Genomic DNA, 16,684 nt, shown 5'->3' with positions numbered 1-16,684 from the left:
TCAGAGGTATTTACTGGTACTCCATTGGGAGCCAGCACAATAAGGACATACTGACCTTGAAGCTGGACAGTTACAAGAGCACACTGGTTGAAACTAACGACACAGTTGCTCCCTATTCACCTGGCATAAACGTAAAACATTGACGCAATGACAAAAGAGAGATATTTGTTTCCCAGATTATTGATGAATAAAAGAAACTAAAGATAATCAAATTTCTGAGAGTAAACAAATTAGAAGTTAGTTCAAGTTAAAGTTCGGTTGGTTAACTGTTTTCTCCGGCTTAGTTCAGAGCCGGGCTGAGATGTGTAGCAATCACTGGGTCTTCACTTAGGGATTATGCGGTCTGCAGGCCTCAAATTATATTATTGTAGTCATTCAGGTAGTTTGGCACTCTAGCCAGATTTGATGGAGCAATGCTGGTCGGCAGCAAGCAGCTGTTGGTCACTGGATAATTTGTACATATGCCTTTATTGGTTGTGATCCAATAAACTGAAGGTAAATGAACAATTTGACATACAGTGAGTTGTATAAAGAATAACATTTTAAATTTACTCTTGCTCACCAGCTCTCTCTCGCTCCCTCACTCTCTCTCTCACTCTCTCTCTCGCTCTGCCTATGAGATCAACCAACACATGTAGCTCAAATCAAAGCCTCTGTGAATTCTCATGGTTCAGTCACGGTTTATCTTAAAATAGTTATGCATGTCTTTGGAATTACAGCAACATAATTTTATTGTATTTTATGTTCATTTTCTTTTTACTCTTGGTAGTAATATATGGTAGTGTAAATTGGTAGTGATATACTGAAATATATAAAGAATTGTAGGGACTGGCAGGATTACAGAAATATTAACCATTTTAATAGAAAAATTGCAAAATAAGATGATGATGATGATGATGATAACTCAATAAAGCCAATGCAGTCTGTCCACTTGTGGTATGCAGGCTTATGTTGGGTGCATAAACAGATGTCTGTGTTTGCGCAGCTCTTTATTGACCTGCACATACTTTGCGTGTCCGTTCACGCTGATCCTTCTGCAGAATTTGGGCGGATCCTCCCAAATTCCATTGCAATTCAGATTTGTCACTTGAGATTATCCTAAGGCCAATCTTGTGGTGTGCTAGTTTATAAGATTAAGGTGTTTTATCCTTTCATTTTACCTTGCCGTACTGAAGTGCAAGCAGTGTTCTTCATGCTGTCTGAGCTGTCGCAGGAAGTCTGATTTTGATAACCTCTGTACATTTGCCTGTCATTTTATTTTATTTTTTTCCCACGCTAGATTATGCAAATACCACATGTTACATGGATTTTTTTTTTTTTTTTTTTTTGTGATTAGTGTGATTTAGACTCATTCTCTATGCATGGTAGTTCTGATTACCATATTACTACTTTTTTTTTTTTTTTTCCCCCCCCCATTTATGATTGACTAATTTTCCTGTACTTCCTGTGTTGTTGTTGTTGTTGTTGTTGTTGTTGTTGTGTGTGTGTTTATTTATTTATTTTTCTCCTCCTCCCACCTCTTAAACATCAGTCAGATTTTCCAGGTCCTCTGGCTGTTCCTTTCCATGTGGATCCATAATGCATACACACGTCCCAAACTAACAGAGTACTTGTGCTCTACAGATCATTTTATAGTTATGCTTATGCAATTAGATGCAAAACACGTGTGATTTACATTTAGCATGAGATGATGTATGATTGTAACTACAGGTGTGTAATTTGAATTGATAAAAAAAACAAACACTCCCTTTGACAATTCAGAAGTGATTGTCATTGGGAGGTGATACAATTTTTTTTTTTTTTTTTTTTTTTTTTTTGAATCACTGACATTGAAGTGAAAATGCACGGTGGTGCACTCAGTTGTAGACGTTCTGCAGAGCTGTTGTCCTTGTCCTGTTTTGGTAGGAGAGCACAGAGTATCAATATTTTGAGGAAAAAAAGTGTTGGGTTTGAGTTCTGCTCTTATTGCCAGCATTAAGGCTGGTTTAAGTGCTTCTCACAAAGTCCACTGTATAAACAGGCAAACAGGTGTGTTTTCAATTTAAGACACACTTTTTTTGGTCACATGGCTTTTTTGTTTTCCTCTAAAAATGAATAAGGAAAAACATGAGATGACTGTAAATAATTTTTACAGTCTCTAATGTTTTAAAATTATTGTATGTAAAAGTTTCTCTAATTTAAAAAAAAAAGAAAAGAAAACAACCCCGCTACAACCACTCCATGGCTTTTAAGTGACACGTTTACTTTTTCTGTCACTTTCACTTAACTAAAGCCAAGTTTAGATATATATTTATTATTCGTTAAAGCGAATCTTAGTCTGAACAACTTCTGAACAACACTTCTTTTACAGGTGACTCCATTGTGGTGGCACCAAGCCAGACATTATCCAATGAGGAATACCATATGCTCCGTGAAACTGCTATCAAGGTGGTACGTCACCTTGGCATTGTTGGCGAATGCAACATCCAGTATGCCTTACACCCATCTTCTTTGGAGTACTGCATTATTGAGGTGAATGCACGGCTATCGAGAAGCTCAGCTCTTGCATCCAAAGCAACTGGGTAAGTTGACACCTGAAACAGGCTCTTTTAAGGCAGAGTTATGAACTCATGCGGCAGAAGATAAAAATGCACGTTAACACATCAAGAGATCTTAGATATTTATGTATGACAGACTATTGAGGTAATAAAACAATAATTTTACACTGTACTCACTTTTTAACCCTTTTTTTTTTTTTTAAACAAATTATGTTTGATAAAATATTCTTGCACTTTTGCCCATCGTTATTTGATTTTGGTCTCCCTGCACTCCGGTTCTGGTTTCAGTTACCCCTTGGCATTTGTGGCTGCTAAGCTGGCTCTGGGAATCCCCCTGCCTGAGATCAAGAATGCTGTATCAGAGAAGACCACAGCCTGCTTTGAGCCCAGTTTAGACTACATCGTCACCAAGATTCCTCGCTGGGACCTCGACCGCTTTCACGGCATGTCTCGTGAAATAGGCAGTGCCATGAAGAGTGTAGGAGAGGTGGGGCTAAACATTTAACCGCTCACTCGGTTACTCAGCGTTCTGGCAAGCCAATTATTCCATCGTGTGTTTTCTTCCTTTGCATCCAGGTGATGGCAATAGGCCGTACGTTTGAGGAGAGTATGCAGAAGGCCTTAAGGATGTGCCATCCATCAGTAGATGGCTTTGTGCCCCGGCTGCCACTCAAGAAGCCGTGGTCCGACACCCACGATCTAGAACAGGAGCTGGCTGTGCCCTCTAGCACCCGCATCTTCTCCCTCGCTAAGGTACAATTATTCTTCATTACATTAATAATAAATGACACTCACTATAGTTTGCTCATTAAAATCACATTTTGTAGTGTTGCTGAAAAAAAAGTCCCTGCATGCCTAGCTATGAATGCTTAATCCTGTGGCTGTACTCGTCATTTAAATTTCGATTCAGTTAAACAGAGCTGACAGTAGGGCTCTTCAAATATATTCCAGAGAGAGGAAAGATGGATCGCGCAAACATATACTGCTATGTGTCTGTAGCTTTCCTCATAGAAGCAGATGAAGGTGAGACAGCACTTATAAGCACAGGGTTGAGCTTTATTTTTCAGGCACAAAGATCTTACAAGGTGAAAAACATTTATGGCTCCAGCATATGAACATGTTTTTCATCACCGGTGTAGATGGATCAATTTCCTTAAGTATTGAATGAGATAATTGAGGTGGTGACAGCGTCAGGGATTGATGATCCACATTTGATCTCTAGTCTGTTACATGAGTCTGTAATGCTGCGGGGTGGTAAGCATAGCTACTGTCACTCAAAGCTAAACTGCCTGCTATCCACATGATCTCAGACTGTTAGAAGCTCAAACAGTTTGAATGGTTTTAGTTTTACACCTGTACATCTTGGGGACATTTTCTTTGTTGTGTGTAAAGCAAAAAACAAATTGCATCAACTGTAAGAGAGTTACAGCCAGATGTAAAGGTCCAAGACACGACACATTGCAACACAACACAGTAACTTAACTTAGTAATAATGAAATGTTAACATCATGTTATGATGTAATCTTGTTTTCTAAATTCAAACGTACCTTTACCATTAAAGACTGTCCTTTTTTTATTTTTTTTATTTTTTTGTGTATATTCGTAGCACTCCTTCTTACGCGTTGGTCAATTATCAAAGTTGTTCATCTTCCCTCAAGTGTTGCTGGAGTTCCTGCTTTGTGAATTCTTTCATCCTCTCCATGCACCTTGGAAGCAGGTGAAGTTGTGCCAGAATTTTTTTTGCTGCGCTTTAGTCTGTTTGTCCAGGACCTCAGCAGCCTGAATCTCTTACCAGACGGCAGCAGCTTAAACACCCAGTGTCCTAGGTATGCACAGTCCTGTAGGATGCTGCGTGCCCTCTTGAGACAGCGAGTGCTGTACAGATCCTTTGGGAAGGGAAGAGGATGCCTAATGAGTTTTTTGGGCCATATTAATGACCTTCTGGACTGCCTGTCTGTGTGCCATAGTGCAGCTGGAGAACCACACAGATGTAGTATGTCAGCACACTTTCAATGGAGCAGTGGTAGAAGACGCTCAGCAGCTCCTTCAGGTCCATTTTTCTGAGGATTCTCAGAAAGTGGAGACGCTGTTGGGCTTTCTTCAAAACCACAGAGGTGTTTGAGCTCCATTGGAGGTCTGGGTCTATGTGCACACCCAGGAACTTGAAACTGGAGACCCTTTCCACACACTCCCCATTGATGCTGACAGGCTGCAGCTCAGACTTCCACCTTCTAAAGTCAACTACCAGTTCTTTTGTCTTGGTGGTATTGAGGTCCAGGTTGTTGTCTACACACCAGTCTGACCGCCTCTGAACCTCAGCTACGTACGCCGTCTTGACACATCAACTGTTAGGTGAGCAGTTCTCAGTGCTTCACTGCAAATGTAATATAACTATACTTTTGTTATTCCTAAGTGTTTTTGTCTGCATGCACAAATGCAACAACTGAAAACATTCTTTTTTTTTTCTACTTTTGGCATCCTTGCTTCACGATGTACTACATTCAAGGGTAGGGTATAGATGACTTTCCAGCCTACATAAATTTTGCAAGGCATCCCAGCCTGTTTTGGAAATGACTATATTGGTCTGCTCTTTGTAGGTATTTCTCATGGTTGATAACTTGGTGCACCAGATGGTTTGTTACAGATAACCTTGGACTTTCTGGCAAGTTGTCCTTGGAAACTGTTTGTATGTGTGCGCAGATTTTTAAGATTTATTTTTTGGCTTTTTGCATTTATTAGATAGTGACAGTTGGAAGACAGGAAGGTAGGAAGAGCGAGAGGGGGACGACATGCTGTAAATGACCTGGGGCGCTGCTGTGAATAAAAAGCTTTCAGTACAAGGAGCTTGCACACTATCAGCCTGACACTTTAGACACTTTATTTCAGATAAAATACTTATTTTTCTTTTAGATGAAATGTTGCAATAATACTCTGTATTGTTCATGCACTTGATTTACTTATAATACACTAGAGATCACTGGGTTATTGGTTGCGTGGTTTTTCTCATGAGCAGCCGATCACAGAATAAAATCAAATTTTAAAACTCTGACCAATTAAACACATGTCCGAGTTTCGTAATAGTCGTAACAATGGAAGATCATGATGATCCCGTTCTTTGTTTCTTGCTTTTACTTCTCAGGCCCTCTACAGTGGCATGATGAGTGTTGATCAGATCCACCAGCTGACAGCCATAGACAAGTGGTTCCTCCACAAACTTCATGGAATAACAAACGTGGAGCAACATCTTGCAAACTACAACAGGTAAAGCATGCGGAGTGTTTATTCAAGTAACTTGAACTTACTTAAATAGATATGTACATTTAATAAAAAAAATTTTTTTTTAAAAAGTAGATGTGCCGTCTATTTGTTTATGGGTGTGGATAGAAACATGAAAAACTGTGCCCACAAATTAGATAAGCCCCAGTCTCTTTAGTCTCTGTGTCTGTCTCCTTTCATTCTTTCTCAGGGTTCCTCGCAACTACCTTTCTCCCCCTCTTTCTCTTTCCTGTCCTTCTGCCCTTCAGCTCTTACCTGGACAGCCCAAATCCAAGCCTTTGTGAATTATCATTGCTCAGCCACAGGTTACCTGGTGCTTTCTTCCGACTCTGCTGTTTAATAATTAATAGCTGGCCGTTTGGTGGGCACCCACTGCTACAGCCTGACACACGGCGTGTTGTTGTAGTTTTCACTTCTTCTGGAGCAGGGGACATGGGGATGGGCAGAAAATGTTAGTCTGCTGCCAGACTGATGGAGTATGGTGCTGAGCACGGGTGGGCTTCATGCTCTGCTGCTCAGCAGTCTTTGTGTGCGTAAGAATTTTTTTCCTCTAGATTGAAGGGTAATTACAATTAAATCACAAGGAAAAAATATAATACAACATATTTTAATCCTTATTTGTACACTGCATCACGTACTGCACGCTCTCTTATTTGGTCAGCTGGCTTAGTGAAAAAAGACACACTGGCTGCATAATGTAACTCTGCAGTCCTCTAAGGAGGAGTCGGGCTCAGACAGAACATGTTGAGACTTCTGCAAAAGTTGCTACATTACGCATTATATGCTTTTATGCAATGGTGTTAACATTTCCAAAGAAAGCTTACTTTTGACCATTTGTTCTATTTTTCCAAAGTTGTTTGCACAAGTCAATATGAATATAGTATTGAGTCCTTTTTTTTTTATTGGTACTTGCATTTCTATAAATTAAAATTGCATCATGCTGCCATGGATACCTGGGTATAGATAAACCACAGACAGTCCCTAGCAATTTAATGATTTATGCACACAAATGTAAATATAATCATTTAAAAGTTTAAACTTCAAGGGAAAGTGAGTTTTTAAAACATATTGTGTGTTCATGTGTCTTTGCAATATGTCAGAATACATAGCAACTTTCTATTCACACATAGCCGCAATGGCTCCGGGCAAGTATATGGTGGAGTGTTTTATTTGTGCGCGATGGTCTATTCACATCGGTTCATGGCATGCGAGGGGCTTTCTTCATTCTTTAAACTGCTTTTCCAGACAAAATTGCTCACAACACAGCCAAGCTTTGGGATCAAATGTCTTTCCTTTGATTCTGACTTGCCGCTCCCGTTTCTTGGGTTTATTTCTCAGCAAAGCCACGTGCAGTGGGAGTTAAAACACACTTGACATTTCCAATATTGTTACGCTATAAGGTTATAAATAATTCAGATAAGGAGCAGGAAGAAAAGGCAGTGGTTTACCAGGAAAATAGAATCCCTTATTGTCTCTACCTTGAGTTAAAGAAATACTGCTACATTTGCTTGTTGCTTTGTATGTGGGAGTTGGATGATAAAGTCAATATCAACTTTATAGCAGCATATTCATCTGTTCAGTTTAACTCATTACTGAATCAGGAAGAAAATGGAAGTTTGCATACCTCCTAAAAAGAATACTTTCAACACTTACAATGTGGTGTTTTTATATTATGTTTTTTTTTTTAATGTGTGGAATGTTGTATTGTTTTAATAAAGTTTAATATTTTATCATGCACTGGAGCGGTTTTACCTACCACCTCCTCTGTCATTTTACTGCAGTAATGTTGCAATTATAGTTCATGTTTTAGATTGGTTTTTAGCTGGCTAGAAAATTCAATACAACATGTAAACAAAACAAATTTAAAAGGACCATTTTTCCTTGAGTACTTACTAATAACAGAATCCGTCACACTACCTCAGATCTTGTGATAAGCTAACAGAGTCATGGTAAAAAAGTTCATTCTCTTTAAATTCTAAGGTTTTGTGTCAGGACATATTTTGAATTCTCCCCAGACAGTTTTAAAATTGGGTAAATGCAACCTCAGATGAAATACAAATCCAAAAAGAAACTGAATAATACTAAATATATTACTTTGCCATTGCACATGATTATTGGTCATCATCAGGTGTGGCCGAATCTATGAAGTTTATAAAACAGTTTATAAAACCTGTGGACAAACCTGTATGAAAGCAGTTTGCAGGTCTGGACCATTCAGAGGGTGTGTGTGTGTGTGTGTGTGTGTGTGTGTGTGTGTGTGTGTGTGTGTGTGAACAAGGACGAAAGACATCAGCAATGATGTGAAAGAGTCAACCTTTGCTGCCCATCAATCTGGGAAGGGTTACGTGGCTGTTTGACATTCATTTTCTTACAGTGAGAATATTCACAAGTGGAAAATTATTTCAGCAAAAAAACAGAACAAAACAGTGGAGTGGACGTACTAGCAAATTCAAAGGTCAGACCGTGCAATGCTCAGAAAAACTGGAAAATACCCAAGAGCTGCATCTTAAGACTCTACGGGCCTCATTTAGCATGCTAAATGTTAAAGTTCATGACAGTACAATTAGGGGGAAAAAAAAAAAACTGAACAAGTATGGCTTTTTAGGGAGGGTTGCCAGGGGAAAGCCTCTTCTTTAAGTTTGCATGTAAACACACCACAAGACAAGGAACAATGTCCTTTTAGGAAATGAAACCAAAATGGAGATGTTTGTCTATAATGCACAGCACCACATGCAGAGAAAACAAACAAATAAAACCCATATTGGTATAAACTACTCATACCAGCTGTCAAGAGTAGTGGTGGGGGGCTGATGATTAAGGTTTGTTTTGGAGCCACAGTACATGGACATCCACGAGCACCTTTTGTGTACCAAAGTATTCTAGAGTCAATTATGACCTCTGTTGGACAGCTAAAACTGGTCATGCAAGAGAACAAGTTTGCCAAGCATACTAGCATATTTACAGAATGGCTGAAAAAGAAAAGGGTCGAGGTGTTATAATGGCCCAGATTCAACACTCAACCTGACTTTAAGAGAGCTGTGTAAAAAATACCCAAAAGCCCCTATGAACTGAAGTAACATGGTAAAGATAATGTGAGAGGAGAATGACTGAACGGACCACATCTTCCAAACTTTAACACTACGCAGCTGCGCCACAAACCACGCCCCGCAACAGATGAGTGGGCAAAAGTTTCTGCACAATGATGTGAGAGACTAGCAGTCACACAGAAAATGATTACTGACAGTTATTTCTGCTGAAGTTGGCTCTACAAACTATTGAAGCACGAGGTGTACTTATTATTTCTTATTCATTTTTTCCCCCTGAATTTTGGTTTACAATGTTTTTTTTAGACAAACACTAATGTGTCATGATTTCACACATCTCAGGTTGCCTTTACCTCATCTTTAAGACCTGATATGGACTAAAGAGAATTTTTGTCTTAATGTGTAAAACATTGCTATTGACAGACTATAAACTGTTTTACCATCACAATAGGTAGTATGCCAACTGATATAAATTCTTTTATCAAAATTATTTTAAAAGGGGATTATTATTATTATTAAAGAGGATTTATTGTATCAATAGAAAATTGATATGCAGACTATCAGTGCAAGTAAATTGTGCAAGGCATGGTATCACTTAATAAGTAAAAATGTAAATAAACAAAGGAATAAAAGAGATCTTATTCCTTTCTCAGACGTCGCTCTACGGGTTGTATTCCTGATTGTGACTTTTCTGCACACAAACCACATACTCGCCTTACCACGATTCAGAATTCACCTTCCGATTCCCAACTTTATTCCCACTGCTATTTATCTGTGTAACCTTACAGCTCACGTGGAAGTTTTATTGATTCAAATGGGTTTTAAATGGCTGCACTTGCCAGCCTAATGCTCCCACAACTTTGCACCTTGTTTGTCAATTTGTTATTGATTGCTCTGAGGTGGACGCTTCCCTGTGGTCTCCGCTGCTGGGTAAGTGAGCTAGTCATGACCCACTTACTCGATTCACCTTCTTATTTCTATGGTTCTATGGACGTTTTCCTCTTTTTCTCATACTAATGTCTGGCATTTGCAGGGATTCACACTTAAAATGCATCAAACTGTGGACAGTCTTTAAGATTCAGAATGGTTAGCAAAATTGCCTAATTACCTCTGCTGATTATCTTTTCCCACAGTGGCACAGTCCCCAAGGGGATGTTGCTAAAGGCCAAGCAGGACGGCTTCTCAGACCGGCAGGTTGGTCAGATTCTAGGCTGCAATGAGGGAGTAGCAAGAGAGCTGAGGCTCAATTATGGCATCAGACCTTGGGTCAAACAGGTGAGCATTACTGGGCTGATCCTTTTAGTAGAGACCAGATGGGCTCAGATAACTGACTCTGGCTAATCGATATATACACACACCTCAACAGAGAAGTATCCTCTGGCTACAAATATATTTAAAAGATAAGCATAAAAAGTGCATATAGCGAGAGAGTCAGTAAAGTTGTCTTTGCATCTCAGTCTGTATTGACATGTCCTTTGTCCAAATTGTATTTCTTGAAGCAGGTGACTAAATTATTAACATCTGCAAATCCAATTCACCAGCCTGGCATGAAATCTGTTTTTTACAGGGCTGGGACAACAGCAGAGTTCATAAGCGTAAAGGGATGAAGCTGTATCAGCTTCAGAGGCTAACTTTTTAGTAGTCCAAATTTATTTTTATTTAATACATCATCAGCTAGTACATGTTCTGTCTTTAACCACATACTGAAGTTAATACACATGATAATCTGTAATTATGCGGTATCGTGGTAAACCTCGTAAAAATGAGCAAATTTCTTCGTTCTGGAGAGAGTCTGCATGCTCTTCAAATGCTTAAACTGGTTTACTCCCATTTTGGCCATTATGATTACATTATAGAGTAGAGGGGCTCAGAGTAGAGCAGCTGCTGCTCCACATCGAAAGGACCCAGCTGAGGTGGTTCGGGCATCTGACAAGGATGCCCCCTGGGCGCCACCTGGGTGAGGTGTTCCAGGCATGTCCCACCGGGAGGAGGCCCCGGGCCAGACCCAGGACACGCTGGAGAGATTACATCTCTCGGCTGGCCTGGGAACGCCTTGGTATTCCCCCGGACAAGCTGGAGGAGGTGGCTGGGGAGAGGGAGGTCTGGGCCTCTTTGCTTAGGCTGCTGCCCCCGCGACCCGACCCCGGACAAAGCGGATGACGATGGATGGATGGATGGATGGATGATTACATTATAGAGTAGTAGTTGAGTTATTTATTTATTTAAATGCCCCATTTTTAACATTTTGTTTTCTCTCATCTTAGATTGACACTTTGGCTGCAGAGTACCCAGCAATGACCAACTACCTGTATTGTACTTACCACGGTCAGGTATGTGGTCTCGGAAAAACAAAGTCGTTTGTAAATATACAATTATTGAATGTATAAAATTGAATTACTGTATCTCTTACTATGTGAGGCACACAGTTTATTTGTTTGCCTACAAACTTTTTTAACTATCAGGAGTTGAATAGACAAAATGAACACACAGGAACATCTTAGGCCTGTGAAGGTTCTTATCTAAATCTGATATTATGATGTCATCGTGTGGCCTGGTAGGCATCTACAAATCAATGGCGTGTCCAGCGGGGTGGCCTGGGGGGGCACAGGCCACCCCCCCAACCAGACTGGCCACCCCAGGTGCCACCCCAAAGGCAAAACAATAAAATTCAATCAAATATCAAATGTCCGATTATGTTTTCACGGTGACGCTCAGATATCCGAGTGTAAGTGAATGCAGCATCGGCTTCTGCGCTATGTGCATCACGTTAGCAAAGGTAGGAGAGCCAAGCACGAAAGACGTCACTGCAGGAAACAATTTTTCGGTGAAAGAAAATGAGGACAGAATAAATGTCCCGGTAAGTAATATTAAGTTTGTTGAGTTTAGTAAACTTCGGTGAAATTAGAATACCAAGGAAAAAATAACACAATTATTGCAGCCGTGGAATATTTCAGACAGTATGCTACAGAGGGGAGCTAACATAAGAGTTATGAGTTATAAGATGTAATCTAAGTCGTAACATTGCTGTATGGAGCTGCAGATTTGGTTGCAGGTTAACATAGCTGGACTGGCCATCGGGCTTATTTGACTTATTTTTTATTTTTTTTGTAACGGCATGAACAATGAGAGGTGGTGGATTGGCCAGATGCAGGTCGATGTGTAGAAATAACTCCGTTGTTTGGTGGTGGCTATGACGGGGCTTCCACAGAGGCAGCAGGTGGATGAGGGAAGGGGAGGCAGGAGGAGAGCCCCGAGGCAGCCGCCAGTCCGAGTGTCAGGTGAACTGAACTTCAGGTAAGAAGTTATGACCTGCAGTCTATCTGGGTCAGATATGAACTAAGTTTAGGTGGAGTTTATTTTCGTTGTGCTGACTTTTTACTGTCAGTTGCAATAACTCATACTGCGTTCTAGCCAGCTTGGAGTTTTTATACAGCTGTTCGGTTGCTATGATGTTACTGATAGTGAACTTTATTTTATTCATAAGGTTAGTTAGTAGAGTTGCCAACGGCTCCTCAATCAGAGAAAATATTACACGTTTCGTATTGAGCTGAGAAGAGACGCAGTTTGTCCCTAACTTCAGCTAGAATAGAAAAAGACACAAAGCTGGATTTATTCTGTCTTTACGCTGCACAGCTGCCTCTTCTCTCATCCTGCCTCTCCTGTTGCTACTTCAATCATGAAACTGATCGATGATCAGCTGATCGGCTTTTCTCTCTTGTTTGTTTATCGCCCACTTTGCGCCAGAAAGACGAAACCAGCAGATGTTGCGCTAAACAACAGCAGCACGTTTAAGTTTGATCAGCTGTTGTTAGAATTTATTTAATATTAATTTCTAGTATCAGCTGATGTTTGCTGGAGCCACAGCTGTAAAGCTGCTGGTCATGATGTCGGTTTGGATATCTGGTGAGAGGGAAACGTGAAGACCACCCACCAGGATCCTTTTTTATGTAGCTGACAGCTGGTAACTGTGCAGGGGCGGGTCTAGCAAAGTTTTGCCAGGGGGCCAGGTAGGGCATTAACAGGGAAAGGAGGCACAAAGAAATACTTTTCTTTCTTATTCTCATTTAAAATATCTAGCTTTTATTAAATAATTATCTAAATCTTACAACCAAAGTTTTTATCTGACGTAAAATGTATAGAAATCATACATATACCAAAAAGACTGTACATCACTGTCACAACAGGGTTTGTTTTCATTCAAAGGCTTTATGGCTTTAATACCTGGTGGGTCGGTCTGTAGTCAAAATGCCCGATTTTCTGTCCCAGTCCAGCCCTGCAGGTTATACTGGCAGTGTCACCATGCCAGCTGAATGTATTTCATCATCAGCCAGTGCTGTTCTTTATCAATATTACCAAAGTTTACCATAAGGCAGCATAGAAAGTATTTACTTGCTTTCAGGTTTTATTCAAATATTAGTCTTTTCAGTTGTTTCTCCACTTTTTTCCTGTTTCAAAATCAAACACCAGTTTGTGAGAAGATTATCTTCTTTTTTTAACAGGCAGAGAAAGTTTTACATTGGAACTGGCTAATTTGTCAATTGTTTGCTACAAATGTTCGTATTTTAATATTCAAAAATGTTTTTGCCCAAAACATATGTGCAGTATATGTCAGTAAAAATACTATGCAAATATTGCTGTCCTTGAATGCTGAGTAAACACTGACAAAGCACTGATTGTATCTCTTGTACTTTATCAACGCAGTATCTAAAAACTTTGCACCGTAGTGGTTAAAATCTCATTCTAATAAGAGTTAAAAGTGCATTTGGTTATTAGGTTTATAGGATTATTGAATTATGGTTAAGGGTTGGTAGAATTTTTTTTTTAAACATTATCTGCCAATTAAATCTGCCACCCTTCTCCAAATCTGTGCCCCTACCTGGCCCCCCCAACAAAAATTTTCTAGACACGCCACTGCTACAAATGGGCTAAAATTACCCATTTGTAGCATTTATCCACCTTGAATATGTTGTAAAAGCACATCATTTTAATTTTAAATCCACAAAAATATATAATTATATCACTATGTTGCCTAGCATCAACCTAACAATAGAATAAAATCACAGTCCAAACAATACTGTAGCATGACCAAACACTAGTATATTTACTAGTAAATGCACATATTAATCCACTGGCTGACTTTCTTATTTGTTTTGAGAAGACAATGAAAGAAAATTTGGCAGCAAAAAAAGGCTAAAACATGGTTTATGTATGCAAGAGTCTATCGTTGATTTGTCTGCTTCACTAGGAGCATGATCTGGACTTTAAAGACCAGGGAATTATGGTTCTTGGTTGTGGACCCTACCACATAGGTGAGTGTAATAATAAACTGTTTGTTTGTTTGTTTGTTGCGATATGTGATAATAAAAATAGCACCATTACTTCTAAGATGTACATTTTTCATTATTTCTCTTGTCTAGTGTTTTTTACCCAGAAGGGATATAACTGAAACTTGCTGCATTTTGTTTCAAGTTAAAACTTTGTAGGATGAAATTTTGAAATTGTGATCTTCCTTTGATGGCCAACCTATTTATCAACCATTTGACCACCAGGCAGCAGTGTTGAGTTTGACTGGTGTGCGGTGTCCAGCATCAGAGCCTTGAGACAAATGGGCAAGAAGACAGTTGTAGTAAACCACAACCCAGAGACGGTCAGCACAGACTTCGATGAGTGTGATCGCCTTTACTTTGAAGAACTGACCCTGGAACGCATTCTGGATATCACCCAGCAGGAGGTTAAAACACTACCGAACACGTGACTTTTTTCATTTGTGGAAATTCAAACAAAATACACATATTTCTCTACTTTTTGTAAACGAACAAATATTTTAATGCAATACAATTAAGACACTGTCCAAACCAAACATACTACAACTTTAAATGCTGAATTACTGAAAATACCAAAGATAAATGTACTGCCCTGCTTTGATCTAAAACTCTAAGCCTATCACAGCTCAGTGTTGAGGCAGTAGACCCTGGGCAGGTCACCAATATGTTAAAGGGTTTTGTCAATGAAAACGATTATATTCATATGTAAACTGTGGAATCTGATTTAAATATTGCATTGCAACCAATTTAAATTTCCCATAAACAGTTATATTGATTAAGTACATGATGCATATTTATTAAAGAAATCAATCTTGACAGCTATATCAAAGGCAGAGTGCACTCGTGGACTTAAATGTTTGCCCGATAATACTGGCAAGTAGATTTATAATCCGAGACCAGCACACAAGCACTCATATAATGGCATAATAACTTCTCTGCACTGCTGAAGAATAATTCTTTATTGAAAAATATATAGAAATCAAACATTAGCAGCATGACTGTGACTTATTACCATGGACTACCCACAGAGTAGATCGCCGCAGTGTTGGAGGAAAAATACCTTCTCTGCTCAGAGTGGCATGGATGAAACATAACCACCACTGTCTGAATTTTCTCTTATTCTTATATATGAATTCAGAAGACGGTTAAGCAAGCAGCTTTGTCACTCTTTATGTGTCACACCAATTTTTGCCTCAAAAACCAGCTTAACATAACTCTTTTAAATGGGGGGGGGGGGGGGGAATTGGCAGTGAATGGACATTTTGCTTTTGTTGTTTTGCGTGGGTTGTTTTTTTTTATTTTATTTTTTATATGTGTGTGTATGTGTATATAGAGATATAGATATCTAGATATAGATATCTATCTATCTCTGCTTTTGGTTTACATAATGCAACATTGCATAATGAAGTTTTTTTATTTTTTTTTATTTTTATGGTTATTTCTGGATTTATTGGTTGATCTATGATCCTACTCTTAGTCATGACTAGAAGATGTGGGCAGTAACTGGAAAAAAAAAAAAAAAGATGGGTCATACAAGTGGTAGAGCTCAAGTTAGGGTGTGATGCTAGGTCTTTTAGGAACCTGGTCAGAGATGCTGCTGCTCCACATTACGAGGAAGAGCTGAGGTGGATTGAGAATCAGGACTAGGAAATCTTATCGGAGCCCACGTAGGTGATGTGTTTCAAGCATGCCTTACCATCAATAAACCCTAGGGCAGTCTGAGGGCACTATGGACTAACTTGGCCTTGGCAACTCCCAAGATGAGGTAGAAGCAGTGGCTAGGCAGGGGGAGATTTTTGGGGGCTCTGCGTAGACTCTTACCCCTCCAACCTGGACATGGAGAAGTGGTAAATGGTTGTTGGATTGATGATTTTATGAACAAAAACAAATGAACAGTGTATTGTGGACTTTTATAAATAAATTATTTGACAGTTAGCATCCTAAATGTAGCTCACTTCCATCTCCATATTTTTGTACTTGGAGTAAAAGTACTTTGCACGATTCTTAACTTTATATATCTTATACAGCCCCTCATCCTGTCTGAAATGAGCCATTTTGGCTCCCATTTAAGCCAACGTTCTTCTGGTTCATTGCCCTTTTGCAAACAAACAATTTGAACAACAGGTGGACAGGGTTACTGTGTCCCTAGCAAGAGCGATGCGCCCTCCGCCAGAGCGATGTGCCTGAGATGCCTATATTAAGGATGTCCCGACTCTTTGATGTCATAAAGACTCAAAAGTAGGAAAGGGGAAAAACTGCTTGAAAACTTTTGGCTCACAGACCGACCTCTTCATTTGGCCGTGTGTAATGAGGAAACGTGTGTGTGTGTGTGTGTGTGTGTGTGTGTGTGTGGCGTAAGGTGACTCAGATGTTGTCAAAGAATATTCAAGGGCAACGTTTCCCTGCTATTTTCCGTGTATAGGTTTGTTGGCACCTGTGTATTTATGTCGTGTTCTGTGTTTGTATACTTACGTCCGCTGACTTTCCCTTGCAGGGGAAATGT

General features: G+C 39.6%; 1 protein-coding gene across 3 annotated transcripts in view; it reads left to right on the top strand.

Annotated features, from left to right (window-relative positions):
• cps1 (carbamoyl-phosphate synthase 1, mitochondrial) overlaps positions 1-16,684 on the top strand; it is a 66,178-nt gene that overhangs the window by 10,821 nt on the left and 38,673 nt on the right. For all 3 annotated transcript variants that reach the window (XM_085373722.1, XM_085373721.1, XM_085373723.1), the window contains exons 18-25: positions 2,351-2,561; positions 2,826-3,024; positions 3,114-3,290; positions 5,677-5,798; positions 9,991-10,132; positions 11,122-11,187; positions 14,103-14,166; positions 14,407-14,588. In XM_085373722.1, the coding sequence (XP_085229848.1) occupies positions 2,351-2,561; positions 2,826-3,024; positions 3,114-3,290; positions 5,677-5,798; positions 9,991-10,132; positions 11,122-11,187; positions 14,103-14,166; positions 14,407-14,588 (1,163 nt within the window). The remainder of the gene's footprint in view (positions 1-2,350; positions 2,562-2,825; positions 3,025-3,113; positions 3,291-5,676; positions 5,799-9,990; positions 10,133-11,121; positions 11,188-14,102; positions 14,167-14,406; positions 14,589-16,684) is intronic.

The sequence above is a fragment of the Diplotaxodon limnothrissa genome, linkage group LG16 (assembly GCF_057381915.1).
Source record: "Diplotaxodon limnothrissa isolate DT_005_m linkage group LG16, D_limnothrissa_male_GT1.1, whole genome shotgun sequence".
Taxonomy (NCBI): domain Eukaryota; kingdom Metazoa; phylum Chordata; class Actinopteri; order Cichliformes; family Cichlidae; genus Diplotaxodon; species Diplotaxodon limnothrissa.
This window is presented reverse-complemented; position numbering and strand designations above follow the sequence as displayed.